Source organism: Orcinus orca, chromosome 13 (genome assembly GCF_937001465.1).
Source record: "Orcinus orca chromosome 13, mOrcOrc1.1, whole genome shotgun sequence".
Lineage (NCBI taxonomy): Eukaryota > Metazoa > Chordata > Mammalia > Artiodactyla > Delphinidae > Orcinus > Orcinus orca.
Window position 1 is genome coordinate 25917192 of NC_064571.1, and position 26121 is coordinate 25943312.

The 26121-nt window shown below is 43.8% G+C and overlaps 1 protein-coding gene across 8 annotated transcripts in view; it reads right to left on the bottom strand.

Annotated features, from left to right (window-relative positions):
* The window catches only part of TET3 (tet methylcytosine dioxygenase 3), a 111732-nt gene that overhangs the window by 11016 nt on the left and 74595 nt on the right, over positions 1-26121 (bottom strand). For all 8 annotated transcript variants that reach the window (XM_049696118.1, XM_049696119.1, XM_049696121.1 and 5 more), the window contains 3 exons: positions 15497-15587; positions 8143-8236; positions 631-839 (listed from right to left, as the gene is read on the bottom strand). In XM_049696118.1, the coding sequence (XP_049552075.1) occupies positions 631-839; positions 8143-8236; positions 15497-15587 (394 nt within the window). The remainder of the gene's footprint in view (positions 1-630; positions 840-8142; positions 8237-15496; positions 15588-26121) is intronic.

Genomic DNA, 26121 nt, shown 5'->3' on the forward strand with positions numbered 1-26121 from the left:
AGGCTCCGGACGCGCAGGCCCAGGGGCCATGGCTCACGGACCCAGCCGCTCCGCGGCATGTGGGATCCTCCCGGACCGGGGCACGAACCCGTGTCCCCTGCATCGGCAGGCGGACTCCCAACCACTGCACCACCAGGGAAGCCCCAGGAAATAAGATTTGTGTTTGCCAGGGGTGGGGAGAAGCGCCTGGCTATAAAAGGGCACGGTGGAGTCTGGGGGGTGATGCAACTCTTCTATATCTTCATTGTGGCAGTGGCTACATGACCGTAAACATCTGTCAAATTCTTCAAACTGTACACCTCAAAGGATGAATTTTACTGTAAGTAAAAATACCTTAATTTAAAAAATGGGGGAGGGGACCCTATAAGGGTAGGTCTTGTGAGTACCACTGATGCCTTATATTAGCGGGGCACTCACACTTTTCCACACTTGTTACCACTATTAGAGCCTCAGAGTCAACCTGGGGCGGAAAGCAAAGCTAAGCTGAGTCAAGAGAGCCTCCCCAGCCAGGGCCAGACCCCAGGCCAGATCCGTAGGTAAGCATTCTTTCCACCACAGTCCTAACTTGGCAGGACACACAGGGCCCTGACCCCACTGCCCCACCCCTGCCCACTGGGACCGTCCACATACTCATCGTTGAGGCCACATCTCCGGCTGGTGGGGTTCCCGTACTTCCGGAGGGTATCGGTGAGCTCCTGGTAGAGGGTGTCTCCGAGGCTTCGGGGGATGCCCTCCCAGGCCAGGATGAGGATGACGATCACGGCATTCTGGCAGTGGTGGCCTGCCCGGTGCCGCACCAGGCAGAGCAGCTTCTCTTCCAGCGTGTGCCTGCGGATCACCTGCAGGGAGGTGGGGCGGGGGTGCTGTGAATCACAGGAGCCGGGCACCCATGATCCTCTGCATGGATGCCACACCCCCCCTCACCTCTGCCCAACAGACCTGCGGGCGCAGATCTTTAGGGCAGTGTACCGGGGCGTCACGCCTCGGCGACAGCAACCACACAGGCTAAAGGACCATTATAATTAGGGAAAGAAAAACATTAAATAGCAAAATAAAAAAACAATTACTACAAAACCTGAGTCATTGGTGATGTATATAGACTTAGGGATAAGAATATCGAGTTGGCCAAAAAGTTCCTTCGGGTTTTAAGTAAAAATAAAAGACATTTTTTATTTTCACCAAGAACTTTATCGAACCATATATTCACCCTTTTGTTCCACTACCTTCTGCCATTTTTCAGGCAACTTCATAATTCCATCTTCCTGAAACTTTTTTTGAGCAAAGAACTGTTCCAGGTGCCTTTTACAGTCTTCCAGGGAACTGAAATTGTTTCCATTAAGAGAATTTTGTAAAGACCTAAATAAATGGAAATCCTAAGGTGCCATGTCTGGTGAATATGGCAGATGAACCAGAACTTCACAGCCAAGCTGTAACAGGTTTTGCCTGGTCATCAAAGAAACACGCGGTCTTTCATTACCCGGATGGAAGATTATGCGTTTTCTGTTAACTAATTCTGGTCGCTTTTCATCAAGCGCTGCTTTCAGTCGGTCTAATTGGGAGCAGTACTTGGAATTAATCGTTTGGTTTTCAAGAAGGAGCTCATAAGAGAGGACTCCCTTCCAATCCCACCACATACACAACATCACCTTCCTTGGATGAAGACTGGCCTTTGGTGTGGTTGGTGGTGATTCACTTCGCTTGCCCCACGATCTCTTCCATTCCACATTATTGTACAGTATCCACTTTTCATCGCCCGTCACAATTTGTTTTGAAAACAGAATGTTTTCATTAAGTTTGAGTAGAGAATCGCACGTGGAAATACGGTCAGGAAGGTTTTTTTCGCTTAACTTACGTGGGATCCAAACATCAAAGCGATTCACGTAACCAAGCTGGTGCAGATGATTTTCAGCGCTTGATTTGGACATTCTGAGTGTGTCGGCTATCTCCCGCGTGGTATAATGTTGATTGTTCTCAATTAATATCTCGATTTGATTCGCTATCAACTTCCACAGGTCCACCCGACTGTGGAGCACTGTCCAGCAAGAAATCTGCACGGAACTTCACAAGCCACTTTTGACACATGTGATCAGTCACACCACCTTCTCCATACACCACACAAATCATTTTTTGCGTTTTTACCTTTCTTGAAATAATAAATCATAATATGCCAAAAATGTTGTTTTTCCTTCCATCTTCAATATTAAAATGTCTACACAAAAATTCACCAATTTTGATGTTTTTTTTTTAATGCACTCTGATATGACAGCTGTCACAATCCAATCCAATTGTTTCGAATGAAGTTAAAGACAACTAAACGCTACTAGAGCCAACTGACGGAAAAAGCCGAACGAACCTTTTGGCCAACCCAAAACATAGATAAAATTATAAGCCAAAACATATTCAGAGATTTTTTATGTTGTCCTAAAACATCTGCAGAGAAAACGGTGCATATCTGTATGTTTTTAGTTAAAAAGCAAGGGTCTTGATGCTGTGGAAACCAGTTTTTGGTAGTTCCTCAAAAATTTAAACAAATATAACCAGGCACAACTAAGAATACACCCAAGGGAATTGAGAGTAGGGATTTGGACAGGTACTTGTACCCCCATGGCCAGAGCAGCATTACCTAGCAATAGCCAAAAGGCAGAAACAGCCCAAATGTCCGTCAACTGACGAATGGATGAACAAAATGTGGCACGTCCATTCAATGGAATATTACTCAACCTTAAACAGGAACGAAGGTCTGACTCATGCTACAACATGAGTGAACCCTGAGACCACTATGCTAAGTGAAGCAAGCCAGACACAAAAGGACAAATACTGTATGATTCCACTTACGTGAGGTACCTGTACGTGTTAAATTCATAGAGACAGAAAGTAGAATGGTGGTTACCAGGGGCTGGGATGGCGGAGAGAGAGGGTTTGGGGAGTTATTGTTTAATGGGTATAGAGTTTCAGTATGGGACGATGAAAAAGTTTTGGAAATAGACTGTGGTGATGGTTGCATAACAATGTGAATGTAATTGATGCCACTGAATTGTACACTTAAAAATGGTTAAAATGCCAAATTTTATGTTATGTATATTTTAACACAATTTAAAAAAATTAATAATACCAAAACCCATTGAACTATATACTTTAAATGAGTGAATTGTATGGTGTGTGAATTATATCTCAATAAGGCTGTTTAAAAACAAAAAAGCGGGCTTCCCTGGTGGCGCAGTGGTTGGGAGTCCGCCTGCCGATGCAGGGGACATGGGTTCATGCCCCGGTCTGGGAGGATCACACATGCTGCGGAGCGGCTGGGCCCGTGAGCCATGGCCACTAAGCCTGTGCATCCGGAGCCTGTGCTCCGCAACGGGAGAGGCCACAACAGTGAGAGGCCCGCGTACCGCAAAAAAAAAATTAAAATAAAAACCAAACAAAACAAAAAAGCACAGGCCTTGGGCATTGCTCTCCTCTTCACTCATTCCCTAAACACCGTCCTGGCTCACACAAAGATGTGTCAAGGCAAAGGGTCCAGGAGTGGGGGATGAGGTGGCTGAATCTCCCCCCAAAATCCCAGGGAATTCTGTGACTCGATAAGATGTGGGGACCTGTGAAGAGGGGAGACTGGGAAGGGCTCTGAGTAGCAGGAGGCGGGACAACGACTCGAGGCGGGGCTTCTACAAAGGACTATAAGCAGGGGGCTCACTTATATACATAACTACATGCTTTAGCAAGGGGCGCAGATAGTCGGGAGAGGGGTGAAATGGGGAGACCACTGACGTAACACAAGCAAAACAGATGAAGTCGGAACTAGAACAATGGGGGGAATGAAACAGGAAAAGGAATGGATTCTAGAGACCTTTAGAAGAAAGGGAACTTTGGGACCACCTGACTATAGGAGCTGAGGGACAGGGAAAAGTCTTAAATCACTTCCACGTTTCGTGGCGCAGAAAAGTGGGTGAGTGTGGGCCGTGTTTCCTGGCAGGTTAGCAGGGAGCATGCTGAGGCCAGAGGCACTCTGGAACACTGGAGTGGCTATTCTAAGCAGCCCCAACAGAATGGGTGTGGAGCTCAGGAGATGTCTGGGCTGGAGACAGACTTGGTCATGAGTACGTCAGTGCAGGGAGATGCTGAGAGAGCCACCGGGCAGGAAATACCAATAAGGAAAGCAGGCCAGATGTACAACTAAAGAGTTGGGGGTGGGGGTGGGGGTGGGGGTGGGAAGCCAGACCTCTCTCCATCAACCATTGCCTGGTGGGAACTCCAGCCGAGTGTACCTACCTCTTCCAGTTTTGCAAGAAGAAAACAGAAATCCAGATTTTCACATGAAATCTCTCCTTTTAAACACAGGAACACCAAATTCAATTTTTAAAATTGTAGTAAAATATATGTAACTTAGAATTTAGCATTTTAAGTGTACAGCTCAGTAGCATTAAGTATATTCACGCTGTTGTGCAAAGTATCACCAGAACTTTTTCCATCTCCAGAACTTTTTATTTTCCCAAACAGAAACTCTACACCCATTTAACCCTAACTCTCCATTCTCCCCTGCCCACAGCCCACGGTAACAACCATCCTGCTTTCTGACTCTATTAACCTGACTACTCTGGGTACCTCACAGAAGTGGAATCATACAGCATTTGTCCTTTAATAACTGGCTTTATTTCACTTAGCATAATGTCCTTAAGTTTCATCCATGATGCAGCACGTATCAGAATTTGCTTCAAAAATTTAAAGGACACCTTGTATGCTACACAAAACATATAACTGGGCCAAGAGTTCCTGTTTTGAGCCACAGCAATAATGGTGTCCCCCACCCTCACCCTTTGTGGAAGCATCGATTACATCATTATTTATAAAATTGTTTTTGTGGCTCAGTAAATATATGAGCCTGCCATTAATCATATCCCTGTGTGACTGGCCTACTGCAGACTGAGCCGGGCATTTCATGGGCATCTGCACACATCGTAGGTACTAGGGTTTCTGAGACACTACTGTCCACCTCTGCTCACTGCCTGGGCAGTGCATCGACTAATTGCACTCATGTGCAACACACGTTCAGAGCACACAGAGACACCCGACCTGTCAAAGTCGAGATTGAGGTCACGCCCTTTGGGTTTCCCAAGTGACAAACACATAAAGGTGCCTAGGCATGAGCAGACAGCCCTGTGGCACCCTCACAGGTCTCTGGGTACACTCAAAAAAGCTATAACAAAGCGGAGCTCCCTATCCACACTCTAGGAAGGAACCCAGCAGGGTGAAATACACAAAGTGCGAAAGTCGAAGGCCAACGTAAGGTGTGAACAAGCCAACACTCGAGCTCGGCAACGCAGACTGTTCACACGCCATCACAGGACTGTAAACAGATCACCTAGACTCTGGGCAGGAATTCCCTGAGCGCTGAACCTAGAACAGCACCAGGCAGAAACTCAAGTCTATTCCCCCATAACTCTCACCCTCGGTACTTAGTTCCAACTACCGGGGTTCCCCAGCAAGTCTATTCTACCATGCCCCTGAAGGGTCTTCAAATATCCGCCTTCTGACCTGTTACCTTTACAGGCTGGCGAAGCAGTATGTCTATGATTCTTCTACCGAAAGCCCATTTTTCCCATGTGCAGTGTTTGCTTCTGGCTGCCTCTGTTTATTCTGAGCCTTTGGAATGCTCCGTGGGTCACCCCCTTACTCCCATGCTTGGTGACTTCCATACTTTGTACAGGCCACCTTAAAATCAGAGACTACCAGCAGGCTCTCTGGGTAGTCCCCATTGCCTTCTTAGATCATTCTCTCAACACACATTTGCTGGACATCCATGAGGCACCTCAGCTTTGTCCCCCAAGATCCTAGCCGGTTAAGTCTAGAGCTTGTCGGGTACACTGCTTGTAATGAAGGTATTGGTTGGGGGTTCAGGCTGCAAACACAGACATGAACCCCAGTTGGAAAGAAGACCCAGGCTCTAGACATGGGACAGGGGAAGTGGGGAGAGCCACAGAAGGCACTGTCCACCACAGGCAGCTGGATGCTGCCAGTCCCCCGTGGCCAGGGACCACTTTCTGCGCTCTTGATGCCATGCCGCCACCAAGGATAATCTGTCCTTCTTAGCATTTGTGGGTCACTTCCCCAGGGGTGGGGGGCAGGGAAAGGGAACACCTGCCTCTCCTCTAACTTCCAAGGAGGTGGAACTCTAGATGAGCTCTACAACCAAAATACATAGGGAATTTGGTGGCTGTGTAGGCAAAAAATAAGAGAAGTCCACCACACTATGAGAGATGGTTATAAAAGAGGAAAAAAAAAAAACCCCACAACTCAGCACGGCCTTTTTCTTGCCACTGTAACAGTTCTATGATCTACCACTCTTCTCATAAAAAAATTTTCTTTCCTCTCTCCTTTTATCTTCACTCATCAGATACAGAATTTCCTCACCTCTCTGTCACTATGTATTCCCTTCTATCTAAGCTTTTCTTTCAAAGCTGGCATCCCCCACCAGACTTGGTGATACCCACAAGTTATTCCAACTTTTGGACAAAGCACTGTGCTACATGTGTCCCGCTCTGGGCGTTTGTCCACAGACTCTGGCGGACCAAAGTTCTGAGGACCAAGTTCCTCCCCCATCATTCTGCTTTCCTCTCACAGCCCCAGAAACTGATCTCACGCTTTACCTGGGCAACTTCCTCCTCAGCCCTCAGCAGAGACATACAAGTGCTGGTCAAGAGCTAAAGCTTGACCATGGGTGTCCGGGGACTGGAAATGCATGTTCTCATCCTCAACACCATCCACATAGCCAGGTGTTTTCTTTCTTTAAGGTGCTGTTTCTGAAGCCGAGAAGTCCCTCTCTCTACCTGCGCCCCAAGGATCTTCAGTTTCTTGCCCAAGACTTTGGAATTCCTCAACAACTGCCTGAATTAGCAGGAGAGAGGGACAATGCCATTTCTCTGACAGGTTCTCTGGGGGGTAACACCCCACCCTGCTCAGCCGCAGACATAGTCAACCTCCCACTGTAATGACCGTCTTTCACAAGGGTGGGGACAACATGCTTCTACATACCTGTGAATACTCTTAAGTATTCCAAATTTTTCCAGATAATTCTTCACTGTCTGAAAACGGCTACAAACGGATATGTGGTAGTTCAGGTTCAGACACCTTTTATTTTCGTTAAACATAAAGGTGCAAAGGCATGTGGTACAGACCAGATAAAAACAGGCATGTGTGCAGACGGACAGAGGATGACAAAGGTCATCTTACCACCATCCCTCACCCAAAGTGAGCCGTGTGTATGTTCACCCAGCCTTTTTGCCTTTGTCAACATGATTCTCCTCACCAGGAATGCTGCTACCTTCTCCTGGCCCATTTAATATGGCCCCACGCATATCCACCTTCTCTGGGAAACTGCCTGAATACTCCTCCTGCCAGTCATGTCCCTTTTGCCCCTGAACTCTACAGCACCAAGTCTGCCTCTCAGTGTTAAAGCTCGATTATTCAAGTCTCCATGATCTTACTTCCTGTGTCTCTACATCATAAGCAGCTTGAACACAGGGATGGAGCCTTCTATGTTCCATGCGTATTCTCCCTACCAAGCACTGAGCAAACAGCTACCTGATAACCTTGCTGCTGCTCTGGGCACTGGTTCCACAGGGCTCTATGAGGACTGGAAGGGCAAGGTCAGAAAACTTTGGGTGAAACTGGGGTCTGAGTCATTGACCTCCCCTCTGCCAAGACACACAGGCTGCCTTATAGCAAACAGTGGCTCAGAAGTAAAACAGAAGCAATGCTGTCCCTGCCCCTGCCCAGAGGCTTAGTTCTTGTGGACAGGAGACAGGAACACCTGCAGCTCCAGGGCACACAAAGTGGGCAGAGGAGTCACAGGGACCGTGGTGGGGCTCAGGCTTGAGCAAGATGACATCTCCAGCTTCCGCTTCTCCTCCCTCCCTCTGCAGCCCTGAACCACAGGGGCAGTACGAGCTGAGCGTAATGACCAGAGCAGTTCCAAGGCCAGCCTTGGACATCAGAGGCTGGCATTTAAACAAAGTGAGGACTAACAGCTGAGGCTGGGGGAAGATGACCCTAACCAGCACCAGATGCTGGCTCACAGCTCCCTGGACAGTGCACACGCCTGCCCTCCACTCCCCGGCCCAGCTTGGGCTGTGGAGCTTTGACACGTACCCACTTTGCGATGGGACAGCCACGTGAGCTCTTCCCTTCCTTCCCCGTGTAGATGACCTTCTCGATACGGATGGCTTTCCCCTTCTCTCCGTACCTGGAGAGGGAGACAGAAGGCACCATTAGCACAGCTGAAGCCCAAAGGAGAGCAAGTCTTGGTAAGAAGGCAAGCCTCAGTGTGTTTCAGCTAGGGTTTCTAGTTACTGTGGGGCAATAGAGAAGGAAGAGAAAGATTTAAATGTTTATTCCGTGTGAAAGCCTCTGCGGACACAGCTCCACTTACAGACTCCCAGGGCCTCTGGTCCACCCGGCTCCGCTCTGTCCCAGGGCAGAAGGTCTCTGATTATTACCTCTGAGCACTCAAACCCAAGGCTCAACACAGGCATTTGTATCCAGCCCTGTTAGCAGAGTTAGTTATTTATAAATTCAGTAAAATGCAACAGACAAAACAAATGGGGAAACCCTTATTATTCTCTTTCAACAATCCCCAACTGACATTTGAACAGATGAGGACAAGATAGCTGAGGCCAGGGGGAAGTGACCCTACCCAGTACAAACTGGCTCTGAGATTCCCTTGGACAGTAAACACGTCTGGTTCCTGCATACACCCCTGCCCTGGCCCATACATGTGTGCACACACTCAGGGATTCACCACATTCAGAGGTGATGAAACTGTGGCCCCCAGAGCTGAACTGACCTGCCCAAGACCACACAGCTACCTGGGGGCAGTGGTGGTTAAAGTGCAGCCTTGGAGGTCAGAGAGCTGGGGCTTGAGTGCCAGCGCAGCACTTCCTTGTTACAGGACCATGGCCAAATGACTGAACTTCTCTAAGCCTCAGTTTCCTCATCTGTAAAATGGATATAAAAATGGTTCCTGTCTCCTAGGCTTGGGAAAAGATCAAATGAGATAATCCACAGGGAGTGCCTTAAAGTACTCTGAAGTTCCTGGCATGAGGGAAGAGCCCAGTAAATATTAATTATTCTTAATACTGTAAACATCCATCTTGCTGAATTGTCTTATTTTTAATAGCTTTTTAGTTTCAAGTACAATAATATTATCGTCTACAAGTACTGGTTATTTGCCACCTCCTCCTTTCCACTTTCCATGCCTCTATTTCCATCTCTTTTGTGTCTGTACTGGCCAGCCCCTTCCAAAGCACTAACAGGCATCTTTGCTTATTTCTTGACTTTACTGGAAATGTTTCTAACTACTCATCCCTGGGCATGAAGCTCGCTGATTTTGGGACAGAGATAGAGACTCCCTTACTTTGAAGGGCTCTACTAAGGGTTTCCTGTTCTAAGGATTTTTTTCTTTTCTTTTCGTTTTTTTTGCTGCATTGGGTCTTCGTTGCTGCGCGCGGGCTTTGTCTAGTTGCGGTGAGCGGGGGCTACTCTTTGTTGCGGTGTGCCGGCTTCTCGTTGCGGTGGCTTCTCTTCTTGCAGAGCACGGGCTCTAGGCACGCGGGCTTCAGTAGTTGTGGCACGTGGCTCAGTAGTTGTGCACGGGCTTAGTTACTCCGCGGCATGTGGGATCTTCCCGGACCAGGGCTAGAACCCATGTCCCCTGCAATGGCAGGCGGATTCTTAACCACTGCACCACCAGGGAAGTCCTTGTTCTAAGGATTTTTAATCAAGAATCAATCAATTTTATCAAATACATTTTTAGCAACTAAGGACACAGATGATTGAATGGTTTTTCTCCTTTGGTCAATTAACAAGGTATGCTATTTTAACAGACTGTCTAAAGCAAACAATCCTTATATTTCTGTAATAAACCCAATTTGGTCACAGCATATTTTAATATACTATTTAATAGAGGATAATGTTATCATAGCTACTACATATTCTGTTTTACATATTCTTTATATAAATACATATATAGTTACACATAATTCTTTATCTCATCCACTCTACTTCTAGGAATCTCTACCTCAGACATAACTGTACAAATACACCAAGATTTAGGAACAAGATATTCATTGTTGCATCTACAAGAGAAAATTTAGAAAGAACTTAAATATCCAGTATAGGACTGGCTAAATAAAACATAATAAAACAAATGTCCATGCAATGGAAAACCATGTAGTTGTCAAAAAGGATTCTACAGAACTGTATGTACTGACACGAAAGAAATTAAGTGGGGTGGGGGGTAATAGCTACAAACATGGGGATAGTATGCTTGACCCCATTTTGTTCAAAATTTCTCTATATACATATGTGTCTCTTCACAAATGCTTAGAAAAAATAGTAACGTATGCGTCAAACTTTAAAAAAAATTTTTTTCTTCTAAGAAGGATAATTATTAGAGAGCTTTATTCACTCTAGACTTTTAAAAAACAGACTTTTATAGACATGTTTTATTTTTGTAATTGGACAAGAAAACAAATATTTAAAAAAATGCTTCTGGGCTTCCCTGGTGGCACAGTGGTTGAGAGTCCGCCTGCCGATGCAGGGGACACAGGTTCGTGCCCCGGTCCGGGAGGATCCCACATGCTGCGGAGTGGCTGGGCCCGTGAGCCATGGCCGCTGAGCCCGCGCATCCGGAGCCTGTGCTCTGCAACGGGAGAGGCCACAACAGTGAGAGGCCCTTGTACCGCAAAAAAAAAAAAAAAAAAAAAAAAAAAGTGCTGATCTAAGGTTTCTCTGAGTTCAATGTTCTCTATTTCACTCAAGACCTCAGGAATGAGGTGAAAAGCTGATAACTGCCACATTAAAATTCTAAGGCTACGTTAGTCCCTTATAGAATGTGTTTGGAGACAGGACTCTGGGGAGTTTATATAGCGTGGTCTGGCTCAAGAGGAAAAGACCAGATAGTGCTGCTTTTGTTTGGTTCCTGGAAAACTTTCAGCTCCACAAGCATCTATCAGGAGCGCAGAGCCTGGACACTCAGTGTGTCCTGGGGTCGCTGTGGGAAGAACAACCTGAGGTGACCATACTGTTCGCACTGGAACGGACAGGATATCGTGTTCCCCACAGGAGGGTGAGCTGAGGGCACAGACCAGGGCTTTCTGACCAAGACCTTTCCCACCGTCTCATCCTTGTGAGAAATGCTTCCTGTAGTGAACTTCATATTTGAGAGCAAATAAAAGGGCCAAGCACTGTCTGATCAGTTAGAATTTTTTTTTTTTTTTTTTTTAACCAGAACCATCTCTGTGTTTAAAGACAACCAACCAACTCTGGATTTAGTTCTTTTTTCTTAAATGTCTTACTTTCCGGCCTATCATTAAGAGGCTAGGATACAGGTGAACTCCTAGACCCTACACTAAGTCTGGAAGGGTAGGCTGAAACCTTATTCTAAAGGGTAACTTCATCGTCTTAGCCAGTGATTCTCAAAGGTGGTGCTGGGACCAGCATCCCCTGGGAACTTGGGAGGAATGCAGACTCTCGGGTCCCATCCCAGACCTGCTGGGTCAGAAGCCCTGGGGTGGGGCCCAGCGATCTGCGCTTTCACAAGTCCTCCAGAGACCTGAAGCATGCTCAAGCTTGATAACCGCTGATCTAAAGTTGTGATTCTTCAGAGTTACCTTTATCACACATTAATAAGACCAGTTCCCCCCACACTCAGAGGATTTGCTGGCACGGTGTTGGTGCTTTCATTCCTAGCATGAACATTTAATGAACTCCTAGGCTGCAGAGAATCCCCTTTCCAGTTAGAGGACACGTGGCCCTGTGCAGCAGGCCATTCTCAGATATGGGTTTGAACACCTGACTCCAATTATCTATGACAACAAGGACCTGGGTACCCAGGAGGTATGGAACCCATTAACAAATCTGATAATATTTTAGGACTTGCTTTCAACCTCCTCCTTTCACAGTCTTTCCCAGATAAACTAAAAGCACCAACATCCCCTGGATTTCAGTTTTCTTCCCTCTTTGCCTTGGCCAACTCCTGGCAGTGGAGTGGTCCTGCAGAGTAAGGGTTGGGCGGGAAGTCTAGAGAAAGAGACAGCCTGGATCATTCACAAACTAGACCCCCCTCCAGGTGATTTTCAGCAATCATTCATTCCCCTCCTGTTCCAGAAGGAGCTTAAAAAGATGTCTATGTGATAAAAATAACAGGTGATGAAATCAGAGTAAAGGGGGAAACAGATAGACATGATGTTGTTATGCAAAATGCAGATGGTGGGATCTTGTGCATATTTTTAAGAGATGAGCCTAGAACATTTCATCACATGAGAAATCAAGGAAGCTAATGAAGACTCCTTAGGGTCATGTCAAAAGGACTCAGGAGTGAACCTGAATAGGCTCCCACGGGCCAAAGATGAGAAATTACGTTCCTCCTAATGAGGATACACAAATCTGGCTCTAAGCTTACAAGCAGCCAACATAAAGATGGAAACACAATCTGTTCCATGATTTACAAGGCCCTTAAGATAAAAATAAACCAGTTGCTGAGGAAAAACACAAGTATTCCTGGTCTTGAGAGGAATTCCTCCCTTGGATCAGTTTCTGGAGAATCTACACTTGGCTGTTATTTTTAAAGCAATGACAAAAAAAAAAAAAAAAGGACAAATCTCAACTTTATCATTATCTCTTAATCCTTATTTCAAAACATACTCTTCTATAACTAAAAGTTATTGAGAGAGCTGTCTAGAAATCTTGCAAAATTGCTACCAAAAAACAAACACACATAAAAACTATCCCAGATCAAACCTGTACATTTGACTCCCCTGCAGCCCTCAACCTGTAAACAATAGTGTCAAGATTCCTCACAAAAATCGCTGGCCAAAAAGAATGCTCAACATCATTAATCATTAGAGAAGTGCAAACCAAAACTACAATGAGGTATCATCTCACACTAGTCAGAATGGCCATCATCAAAAAACCTAGAAACAATAAATGCTGGAGAGGCTGTGGAGAAAAGGGAACCCTCTTGCACTGCTGGTGGGAACGTAAATTGATACAGCCACTATGGAGAACAGTACGGAGGTTCCTTAAAAAACTACAAATAGAATGACCATACGACCCAGCAATCCCACTACTGGGCATACACCCTGAGAAACCCATAATTCAAAGAGTCATGTACCACAATGTTCATTGCAGCTCTATTTACAATAGCCAGGACATGGAAGCAACCTAAGTGTCCATCCACAGATGAATGGATAGAGAAGATGTGGTACATATATACAATGGAATATTACTCAGCCATAAAAAGAAACAAAATTGAGTCACTTGTAGTGAGGTGGATGGACCTAGAGTCTGTCATACAGAGTGAAGTAAGTCAGAAAGAGAAAAACAAATACCGTATGCTAACACATATATGGAATCTAAAAAAAAAAAAAAAAAAAGGTAATGAAGAACCTAGGGGCAAGACGGGAATAAAGACACAGACCTACTAGAGAATGGACTTGAGGACACAGGGAGGGGGAAGGGTAAGCTGTGACAAAGTGAGAGAGTGGCATGGACATATATACACTACCAAACGTAAAATAGATAGCTAGTGGGAAGTAGCCGCATAGCACAGGGAGATCAGCTCGGTGCTTTGTGACCACCTAGAGGGGTGGGAGAGGGAGAGGGAGAGGGAGGGAGACGCAAGAGGGAAGAGACATGGGGATATATGTATATGTATAGCTGATTCACTTTGTTATAAAGCAGAAAGTAACACACCACTGTAAAGCAATTATACTCCAATAAAGATGTTAAAAAAAAAAAAAAACTCGCTGGCCAAAATAATGCCCGCTCCAACCTCGAAGCTGTAACACATACACATGTGGGAACATGCAGGCGTGCGTGAATAACCCACACACTGTTGTAAATGTTTCATTCTCACCAACAATGTACTAGGGTTCCCTTTTCTCTACATCCTTGCCAACATTTGTTATTTGTAGACTTTTTGATGATTCTTATGGACTCAGAGGTGCTCTTTCAATCAGTCTTGAATTTACAGATTGGGTCCTGGATCAAATGCTTTTCTGATGGGCTTCTATGAACATAAATGTTTCCAGATGGTACACGATAAGTGTTTACAGCAGATCACTGTGCTCCATCCATCTTACCTTTTATTCATTCAGGGATATCACTACAGTTATTTAGTTCAAAATCATGTTCCCTGCTATATTAATGACAGTATTAGTTACCCTGGTCAGACAAAATCTGGTCCCCAAATTTGTAGAAATTCTAAGCTATAATTCTCAGCCCCCAGCCTTCCACACATCTGTATGTCTACGTATATGTATGAGCAAACATGTTTATGTCTTACATAATTTACACCTTTGCTATTAAAATACTAATGTTTGTTATAAAAATGCAGTCAGTAAATGCAGATATGATGTAGACACCCTGTATGTAATATTTACTAGTAAGCACTACGTGCTTTCCAGACATCAATTCAGTTTATCCTCATAACTCTCCTCCAGTGTATGTACTTTTATTTTCTCCATTTTGCAGATAAGAAAACCGAGTCACAGAGAAGAAAAGCAACTTACCAAAGAACTCATCAGTAAGTGGAAGGGCCAGGACTGGACCTTAGTCTAGCTCCAGTGTCCATGTGCTCTCAATCACCAAGCTATTTTTACCTCTCTACACACTGGAACTCACAGTATTTAATAGCTACTGTGGACACGTACATAGATTTTAAAGTTTCTATCGGTACAAAACTGCTTAAAAAAGCAAAACAGAGCTGTCAAGTAAAAGCCCTATAGTCTTGAGTTCGAATTGGAAGTGTATATAAACTCAGTGTATGTATTTAATCACTAAACAGTAGCAAAACTAAAAAACCTACACATACCTCTTGGCTCTTTCTACTGAAATGGCCTAGAAAAATGAGCACCCCCAGCACCCAGAGTCTGTTTTCTAAATATTTCTTCCCCCAATAAAAATACGAGAAATCAAGAACTAGGATCATGTCAAAAGGACTCAGGAGACAATGTGAATAGGTGCCCACTGGCCAAAGACGAGGCATACATTTCTCCTCTTGGTGGTACAAAACACCACCTAGGAAGTAATTTTGAAAGAAAGAAACAATCTGATTCTGATCAAGCCTTTAGATCTAACCAATTTACACGACACAGGGCAGAAGAACCTGTTAAACAATACCACAGGAAAGGTAGCAGCAAACTTCAGACCATGAGAAACTCTACAGGACATACAACCATTTAACCCCATTTCTTTAATAAAAACTGTTTCAAGAAAGAGTGAGATAAAAGGGGGTTATGGGGATCTGTAAAGGGCAGACCTATAGAAAAAAGAAACCCTGGGCCCTGGGGGTGAAAATCCCACATTCAACTTTTCAGTCTGTGTATCAGGGATTCCTTTCTGTAGGCTGTCTAGTATAAGGCAATGAAAACGAGAGGTGCTTAAAAGCCATATTCTGTTAACAACTTGCCCACTTCTCCTTGGACATCTGTGCATCACTCACCGCTCCTCCATGAGTTCCCGGATGGAGGCTACCGTGGGGCCAGATCCCAGATGAGTGTAATACGGACCTTCATCTTTCTCCACTATTTGTTCTGCAGAAATACAAAGTAAACATTATTTGGAGACATCAATTCATTAATATTAATTTAGGAAGGCAAACCATCAATAGGAAAATTAATGGCATAGTACAAAACAGGAAATTCAATGGCTTATACACATGTGGAAATATGTTCACCCCCATTAGAAATCAGGAAATACAAATTAAAATCACAATGAAACACCATTACACACAGACCAAATTGGCAAAAATTTAGAAATCTGATAAAACTATGCATTATCAAGACTGAGGCTTAACCACTCTGGAATTTAGTTTATCATTATACATAATCTAGACCAGAGGTCAGCAAACCACTCCACTCCTAGATACAGACCCAAACCAGCTGAAAACAAGGACTCAAACAACACCTGTATGCAGTGGTCATTGCAGCATTATTACAAGAGCCAAAAGGTGAAAACAACACAAGTGTCCATCAACAGATGAACAAAATGTGGTATATCCATACAGCAGAATATTATTCGACCATAAGAAGGATTTATTCTGATACGTGCTATAACACGGATGAACCTGGAAAATGTTAGGCTAAGTGAAATCAGCCAGACACAAGAGGACAAATATTGTATGATTCCACTTACAGGATATATCTAGAATAGGTAAATTCATAGAGGTAAAAATTAGATTAGAGGTTACCAACCGCTGGGAGGAGGGGGGAATGGGGACTTATTACTTAATAGGTAGAGTTTCTGTTTAGTGTTGAAACAGTTTTAGAAATAGTGGTGATGGTTGCACAATATTGTGAATGTAATTAATGCCACTAAACTATACACTAAATAATGGTTAAAATGGCAAATTTTATATTATGTATGTTTTACCACAATTCAAAAAAGAGAAAGGAATAAGTACTGATACATGCTACAATGTGGGCGAACCTTCAAAAACATTACAATAAGTGAAAAAGGCAGACACAAAATATCACATATATCGCGTGATTCCATTCATATGAAATAATCCAGGATAGGTAAAGCCATAGAAGCAGAAAGCAGAATGATGGTTGCCAGAGGCTGGGAGGAGGGAGGAATGGAGAGTTACTACTTAATGGGTATAGGATTTTATTTTAGAATGATGAAAGTGTTTTGGAACTAGATAGAGGTGATTATTTCACAATATTGTGAATGTACTAAATGTCAGTGAATTGTACACTTTAAAATGATTAATCTGGGCGGGGGGGACCTTCAAGATGGCAGATGAGTAAGACATGGAGATCACTTTCCTCCCAACAAATACATCAGAAATATATCTACACGTGGAACAACTCCTACAGAACACCTACTGAACGCTGGCAGAAGACCTCAGACCCCCCAAAAGGCAGGAAACTCCCCACATACCTGGGTAGGGCAAAAGGAAAAAGAAAAAACAAAGACAGAAGAATAGGGACAAAAGAACGTGCACCTCTGGGAGGGAGCTGGGAAGGAGGAAAAGTTTCCACACACTAGGAAGCCCCTTCACTGGAGGAGACAGACGGGGGGGGGGGGGGGGGGGTAGGCGGAGGGAAGCTTTGGAGCCACGGAGGAAAGCGCAGTCACCGGGGTGCGGAGGGCAAAGCGGAGAGATTCCCGCACAGAGGATCGGTGCCGACCAGCACTCACCAGCCTGAGAGGCTTGCCTGCTCACCCGCCGGGGCGGACGGGGGCTGGGAGCTGAGGCTCGGGGCTTCGGAGGTCAGACCCCAGGGAGAGGACTTGGTTGGGTTGGCTGCGTGAACACAGCCTGAAGGGGGCTAGTGCGCCACAGCTAGCCGGGAGGGAGTTCGGGAAGAAGTCTGGACCTGCTGAAGAGGCAAGAGACCAACCTTTCAGCGTGCACGAGGAGAGAGCATTCCTCCCCAGTGTGCCCACAGAAAGGCAGAGCACCGCCTAAGCAAGCTCCAGAGACGGGCATGAGCCGCGGCTATCAGCTCAGACCCCACAGACAGGCATGAAACACTAAGGCTGCTGTTGCAGCCACCAAGAATCCCGTGTGCGAGCACAGGTCACTATCCACACACCCCCAGGAGCCTGTGCAGCCCACCACTGCCAGGGTCCCGAGATACAGGGACAACTTCCCTGGGAGAACAGACGGCGCACCTCAGGCTGTTGCAATGTCACGCCGGTCTCTGCCGCTGGAGGCTCACCCTGCATTCCAGTTATGACTACTGTACCCCTCCCTCCCCCCGACCTGAGTGAACAAGAGTGCCCTAATCAGCTGCTACTTTAACCCCCTCCTGTCTGGCCGGGAACAGATGCCTGAGGGTGACCTACACAGAGAGGTGGGCCAAAACCAAAGCTGAACCCCAGCAGCTGTGTGAACAAAGAAGAGAAAGGGAAATCTCTCTATGCAGCCCAAGGAGCAGCATATTAAATCCCCACAATCAACTTGATGAACCATGCCTCTGTGGAATGTCTGACTAGACAACGAATGTTCCCAAAATCGAGGGAGCGGACTTTGGGAGCAACAGTAGACTTGGGGATTGCTGTTTGCAACTGATTTGTTTCTGATTTTTTTTTTTTTTTTTGCGGTGCACGGGCCTCTCACTGTTGTGGCCTCTCCCGTTGCGGAGCACAGGCTCCGGGTGCGCAGGCTCAGCGGCCATGGCTCACGGGCCCAGCCGCTCCATGGCATGTGGGATCTTCCCGGACCGGGGCACGAACCCGTGTCCCCTGCATCGGCGGGCGGACTCTTAACCACTGCGCCACCAGGGAAGCCCTGTTTCTGATTTTTATATTTATTTTAGTTTTTAGTGCTTGTTATCATTGGTGGATTTATTAGTTTGGTTGCTCTCTTCTTTTATTTTTATTAATTATTTTTTCATTTTATTATTGTATTAATTTATTTTTTTTTCTTCCTTTTTTCTTCTTCCTTTTCTTCTGAGCCGTGTGGCTGACAGGGTCTTGGTGCTCCAGCCAGGTGCCAAGCCTGAGCCACCGAGGTGGGAGAGCTAAGTCCAGGACATTGGACCACCAGAGACCTCCCGGCCCCATGTAATATCAATTGGTGAGAGCTCTCACAGAGATCTCCAGCTCAACACTAAGACCCAGCTCCACCCAACGGCCAGCAAGCTCCAGTGCTGGACGCCCCATACCAAACAACTAGCAAGAGAGGAACACAACCCCACCCATTAGCAGAGAGGCTGCCTAAAATCATACTAGGGTCACAGACACCCCAAAATGCACCACCAGACACAGCCCTGCCCACCAGAAAGACAAGATCCAGCCCCACCCACCAGAACACAGGCACCAGTTCCCTTCACCAGGAAGCCTACCAGAACACAGGCACCAGTCCCCACTACCCACCAGAACACAGGCACCAGTCCCCACTACCAGGAAGCCTACACAAGCCACTGACCAAACCTCACTCACAGGGGGCAGACACCAAAAACAACGGGAACTACAAACTTGCAGCCTGCGAAAAGGAGACCCCAAACACAGTAAGTTTAAAAAAATGAGAAGACAGAGAAATATGCAGATCAAGGAGCAAGGTAAAAACCCACCAGACCAAACAAATGAAGAGGAAATAGGCAGTCTACCTGAAAAAGAATTCAGAGTAATGATAGTAAAGATGATCCAAGATCTTGGAAATAGAATGGAGAAAATACAAGAAACGTTTAACAAGGACCTAGGAGAACTAAAAAGCAAACAAACAATGATGACCAACACAATAAATGCAATTTAAAATTCTCCAGAAGGCACCAATAGCAGAATAACTGAGGCAGAAAAACAGGTAAGTGACCTGGAAGATAAAACAGTGGAAATAACTACCACAGAGCAGAATGAAGAAAAAAGAATTGAGGACCGTCTCTGAGACCTCTGGGACATTAAATGTACCAACATTTGAATTACAGGGGTCCCAGAAGAAGAAGAGAAAAAGAAAGGGACTGAGAAAATATTTGAAGAGATTATAGTTGAAAACTTCCCTAATAGGGGAAAGGAAATAGTCAATCAAGTCCAAGAAGCACAGAGAGTCCCATATGGGATAAATCCAAGGAGAAACATGCCAAGACACATATTAATCAAAAACTAAAAACAAAGTTATTTAATTTAACAAAAATTAAATACAAAGAAAAATATTAAAACCAGCAAAAATATTAAAAGCAACAAATAACATACAAAGGAATCCCCATAAGGTTAACAGCTGATCTTTCAGCAGAAACTCTGCAAGCCAGAAGGGAGTGGCAGGACATATTTAAAGTGATGAAAGGGAAAAACCTACAACCAAGATTACTCTAGCCAGTAAGGATCTCATTCAGATTTGACAGAGAAATTAAAACCCTTACAGACAAGCAAAAGTTAAGAGAATTCAGCACCACCAAACCAGCTTTACAACAAATGCTAAAGGAACTTCTCTAGGCAGGAAACACAAGAGAAGGAAAAGACCTACAAAAACAAACCAAACCAATTAAGAAAATGGTAATAGGAACATATATATCAATAATTACCTTAAATGTAAATGGATTAAATGCTCCAACAAAAGACACAAACTGGCTGAATGGATACAAAAACAAGACCCATATATATGCTGTCTACAAGAAACCCACGTCAGACCTAGGGACACATACAGACTGAAAGTGAGGGGATGGAAAAAGATACTCCATGCAAATGGAAAACAAAAGAAAGTTGGAGCAGCAATTCTTATATCAGACAAAATAGACTTTAAAATAAAGATTATCACAAGAGACAAAGAAGGACACTACATAATGATCAAGGGACCAATCCAAGAAGAAGATATAACAATTTTAAGTATTTATGCACCCAGCATAGGAGCACCTCAATACATAAGGCAAATGCTAACAGACATAAAAGGGGAAATCGACAGTAACACAATAATAGTATGGGACTTTAACACCCCACTTTCACCAAAAGACAGATCATCCAAAATGAAAATGAATAAGGAAACACAAGCTTTAAATGACACATTAGACGAGATGGATTTATCTGATATTTATAGGACATTCCATCCAAAAACAACAGAATACACTTTCTTCTCAAGTGCTCATGGAACATTTGCCAGGATAGATCATATCTTGCGTCACAATCAAGCCTCAGTAAATTTAAGAAAATTGAAATTGTATCAAGTATCTTTTCCGATCACAACACTATGACACTAGATATCAATTACAGGAAAAAACTGTAAAAAATAAAAACACATGGAGGCTAAACAATACATTACTAAATAACCAAGAGATCACTGAAGAAATCAAAGAGGAAATCAAAAAATACCTAAAAAAAATGATAATAAAAACACGACGACTCAGAAAGAGAAAAACAAGTACCATATGCTAACACATATATATGGAATCTAAAAAAAAAAAAGGTTCTGAAGAACCCAGGGGCAGGACAGGAATAAAGATGCAGACCTACTAGAGAATGGACTTGAGGACACAGGGAGGGGGAAGGGTAAGCTGGGACGAAGTGAGAGAATGGCATGAACATATATACACTACCAAATGTAAAATAGCTAGCTAGTGGGAAGCAGCTGCATAGCACAGGGAGATCAGCTCGGTGCTTTGTGACCACCTAGAGGGGAGGGATAGGGAGGGTGGGAGGGAGACGTAGAGGGAGGAGATATGGGGATATATGTATATGTATAGTTGATTCACTTTGTTATAGGGCAGAAACTAACACACCACTGTAAGGCAATTATACTCCAATAAAGGTGTTAAAAAAAAAAAGCACAAAACACGATGACCCAAAACGTATAGGATGCAGCAAAAGCAGTTCTAAGAGGAACTTTACAGCAATACAATCATATCTCAAGAAACAAGAAAAATCTCAAATAAACAACCTAACCTTACCCCTAAAGCAATCAGAGAAAGAAGAACAAAAATACCCCAAAGTTAGCAGAAGGAAAGAAATCATAAAGATCAGATCAAAAATAAATGAAAAAGAAATGAAGGAAACAATAGCAAAGATCAATAAAACTAAAAGCTGGTTCTTGGAGAAGATAAAATTGATAAACCATTAGCCAGACTCATCAAGAAAAAATGGGAGAAGACTCAAATCAATAGAATTAGAGGGGCTTCCGTGGTGGCACAGTGGTTGAGAGTCTGCCTGCCGATGCAGGGGACACAGGTTTGTGCCCCGGTCCAGGAAAATCCCACATGCCACGGAGCGGCTGGGCCCGTGAGCCATGGTCGCTGAGGCTGCGTGTCCGGAGCCTGTGCTCCGCAGCAGGAGAGGCCACAACAGTGAGAGGCCGGCGTACAGCAAAAAAAAAAAAAAAAAAAAAAAAAAAAAAAAGAATTAGAAAGCAAAAAGGAGAAGTAACAACTAACACTGCAGAAATACAAAGGATCATGAGCGATTATTACAAGCAACTATATATGCCAATAAAATGGACAACCTGGATGAAATGCACAAATTCTTAGAAAAGAACAACCTTCCGAGACTGAACCAGGAAGAAATAGAAAATATAAACAGACCAATCACAAGCACTGAAATTGAGACTGTGATTAAAAATCTGCCAAAAAGCAAAAGCCCAGGACCAGATGGCTTCACAGGTGAATTCTATCAAACATTTAGAGAAGAGCTAACACCTATGTTTCTCAAACTCTTCCAAAACATAGCAGAGGAACACTCCCAAACTCATTCTATGAGGCCACCATCACCCTGATACCAAAACCAGACAAAGATGTCACAAAGAAAGAAAACTAGAGGCCAGTATCACTGATGAACGTAAGATGAAAAAATCCTCAACAGATTATAGCAAACAGAATCCAAGAGCACATTAAAAATATCATACATCATGATGAAGTGGAGTTTACCCCAGGAATGCAAGGATTCTTCAATATACACAAATGAATGTGATACACCATATTAACAAACTGAAGGATAAAAACCGTATGATCATCTTAATAGATGCAGAGAAAGCTTTCGACAAAGTTCAACACTGATTTATGATATAAACCCTGCAGAAAGTAGGCATGGAGGGAACTTACCTCAACATAATAAAGGCCATATATGACAAACCCACAGCCAACATCATTCTCAATAGTGAAAAACTGAAACCATTTCCTCTAAGATCAGGAACAAGACAAGGTTGTCCACTCTCACCACTATTATTCAACATAGTTTTGGAAGTTTTAGCCACAGCAATCAGAGAAGAAAAAGAAATAAAAGGAATCCAAATCGGAAAAGAAGTAAAGCTGTCACTGTTTGCAGATGACATGACACTGTACATAAAGAATCCTAAAGATGCTACCAGAAAACTACTAGAGCTAATCAATGAATTTGGTAAAGTAGCAGGATAGAAAATTAATGCACAGAAATCTCTGGCATTCCTATACACTAATGATGAAAAATCTGAAAGAGAAATTAAGAAAACATTCCCATTTACCACTGTAACAAAAAGAATAAAATACCTAGGAATAAACCTACCTAAGGAGACAAAAGACCTGTATACAGACAACTATAAGACACTGATGAAAGAAATTAAAGATGAAACAAACAGATGGAGAGATATACCATGTTCTTGGATTGGAAGAATCAACATTGTGAAAATGACTATACTACACAAAGCAATCTATAGGTTCAATGCAATCCCTACCAAACTACCAATGGCATTTTTCACAGAACGAGAAGAAAAAGTTTCACAATTTGTATGGAAACACAAAAGACCCTGAATAGCAAAGCAATCTTGAGAAAGAAAAACGGAGCTGGGGGAATCAGGCTCCCAGACTTCAGACTATACTACAAAGCTACAGTAATCAAGACAGTGTGGTACTGGCACAAAAACAGAAATATAGATCAAGGGAACAGGATAGAAAGCCCAGACATAAACCCACATACATATGGTCACCTTATCTTTGATAACGGAGGCAAGAATATACAATGGAGAAAAGACAGTATCTTCAATAAGTGGTGCTGGGAAAACTGGAGAGCTACATGTAAAAGAATGAAATTAGAACACTCCCTAACACCATACACAAAAATAAACTCAAAATGGATTAAAGACCTAAATATAAGGTCAGACACTATCAAACTCTTAGAGGAAAACATAGGCAGGACACTCCTTGACATAAATCATAGCTAGGTCCCTTTTGATCCACCTCCTAGAGAAATGGAAATAAAAACAAACAAATGGGACCTAATGAAACTTAAAAGCTTTTGCACAGCAAAGGAAACCATAAATAAGACAAAAAGACAACCCTCAGAATGGGAGAAAATATTTGCAAACGAAGTGACTGACAAAGGATTAATCTCCAAAATATACAAGCAGCTCATGCAGCTCAATATTGAAAAAACAAACAACTCAATCCAAAACTGGTCAGAAGACCTAAATAGACATTTCTCCAAAGAAGATATACAGATTGCCAACAAACACATGAAAGGATGCTCAATATCACTAATCACTAGAGAAATGCAAATCAAAACCACAATGAGGGGCCTGACTTCACTGATGGCACAGTGGTTAAGAATCCACCTGCCAGTGCAGGGGACATGGGTTCAAACCCTGGTCCGGGAAGATCTCCCATGTCGTGGAGAGGCTATGCCCATGTGCCGCAACTACTGAAGCCGTGTGCCCTAGAGCCCGCAAGCCACAACTACTGAGCCCATGCACCGCAACTACTGAAGCCCGCACAACTAGAGCCTGTGCTCCACAACAAGAGAAGCCACCGCAATGAGAAGCCTGCGCGCCGCAACGAGTAGCCCCCACTCAATGCAACTAGAGAAAGCCTGTACGCAGCAACGAAGACCCAATGCAGCCAAAAATAAATAAATACATTTATAAAAACAAACACACAAACCACCATGAGGTATCACCTCACACCAGTCAGAATGGCCATCATCAAAAAATCTACAGGGCTTCCCTGGTGGCGCAGTGGTTGAGGGTCCGCCTGCCGGTGCAGGGGACGCGGGTTCGTGCCGGGGTCCGGGAGGATCCCACGTGCCGCGGAGCGGCTGGGCCCGTGGGCCATGGCCGCTGGGCCTGCGCGTCCGGAGCCTGTGCTCCACGGCGGGAGAGGCCACAGCCGTGAGAGGCCCGCGTACCGCAAAAAAAAAAAAAAAAAAAAAAAAAAAAAAAAAAAAAAAAAATCTACAAACAATAATTGCTGGAGAGGGTGTGGAGAAAAGGGAACCCTCTTGCACTGTTGGTGGGAATGTAAATTGATACAGCCACTATGGAGAACAGTATGGAGGTTCCTTAAAGAAACTACAAATAGAACTACCATATGACCCAGCAATCCCACTACTGGGAACATACCCTGAGAAAACCATAATTCAAAACGAGTCATGTAACACAATTTTGACTGCAGCACTATTTACAATAGCCAGGACATGGAAGCAACTTAAGTGTCCATCCACAGATGAATGGATAAAGAAGATGTGGCACATATATACAATGGAATATTACTCAGCCATAAAAAGAAACAAAATTGAGTTATTTGCAGTGAGGTAGATGGACCTAGAGTCTGTCATACAGAGTGAAGTAAGTCAGAATGAGAAAAACAAATACCGTATGCTAACACATATATATGGAATCTAAGAAAAAAATCGTTCTGATGAACCTAGGGGCAGGACAGGACTAAAGACGCAGACGTAGAGAATGGACTTGAGGACACGGGGAGGGGGAAGGGTAAGCTGGGACAAAGTGAGAGAGTGGCATGGACATATATACACTACCAAATGTAAAATAGATAGCTAGTGGGAAGCAGCCGCATAGCAGAGGGAGATCAGTTCGGTGCTTTGTGACCACCTAGAGGGGAGGAATAGGGAGGGTGGGAGGGAGACGCAAGAGGGAGGGGATATGGGGATATATGTATACATATAGCTGATTCACTTTGTTACAGAGCAGAAACTAAGACAACATTGCAAAGCAATTATACTCCAATAAAGATGTTAAAAATAAATAAATTTTATGTTATGTGAAGTTCTCCACAATTAAAAGAAACTATTGACTCACACAACAACATGGATGATTTTTAAATGAGTTTTTCTAAGTGAAAGAAATGAGACTCAAAAGACGATGTAATAGTAACTCTGGAAAATACTACATTGACTGGATACTATAAGGCTACAAACAAAAAGAACTTTACACAAATACTGTACTACAGTGCGTAAATTTGTTTCATGTCTAGGGAGACATACAACTAAACGCGATGTGTTATCCTGCAATGGGTCCTATAACAGAAAAAGGACTTTAGTGGAAAAACTGACGAAATCCAAAGTCTATAGTTAATAGTATTGTGCCAACATTAACGTCTGTTTTAAATGCACCATAAATATGTAAGATGTTTATATTATGGGATGCTGGATAAAGGGCATACAGGGACTCTCTGTGCCAACTCTGCAAATCCTCTATAAATGTAAAATTATTTCATAGTAAAAAGTTAATAAAACGAACAAGCAAAAACAAGAAACTATGCAGGGGACCCTAATTTGCTGATCCTGTCCTAGAGGAAATCTTGGCCACATGCATCAAAAAATGTGCAAGGATTTTCACAGCAACATATTTGCAGTAGTCAAAATGGGAAACAACCCATAATCCAGCAACAGTGGAATGGATAAATAAAACACAGTAGAATCATATAATGG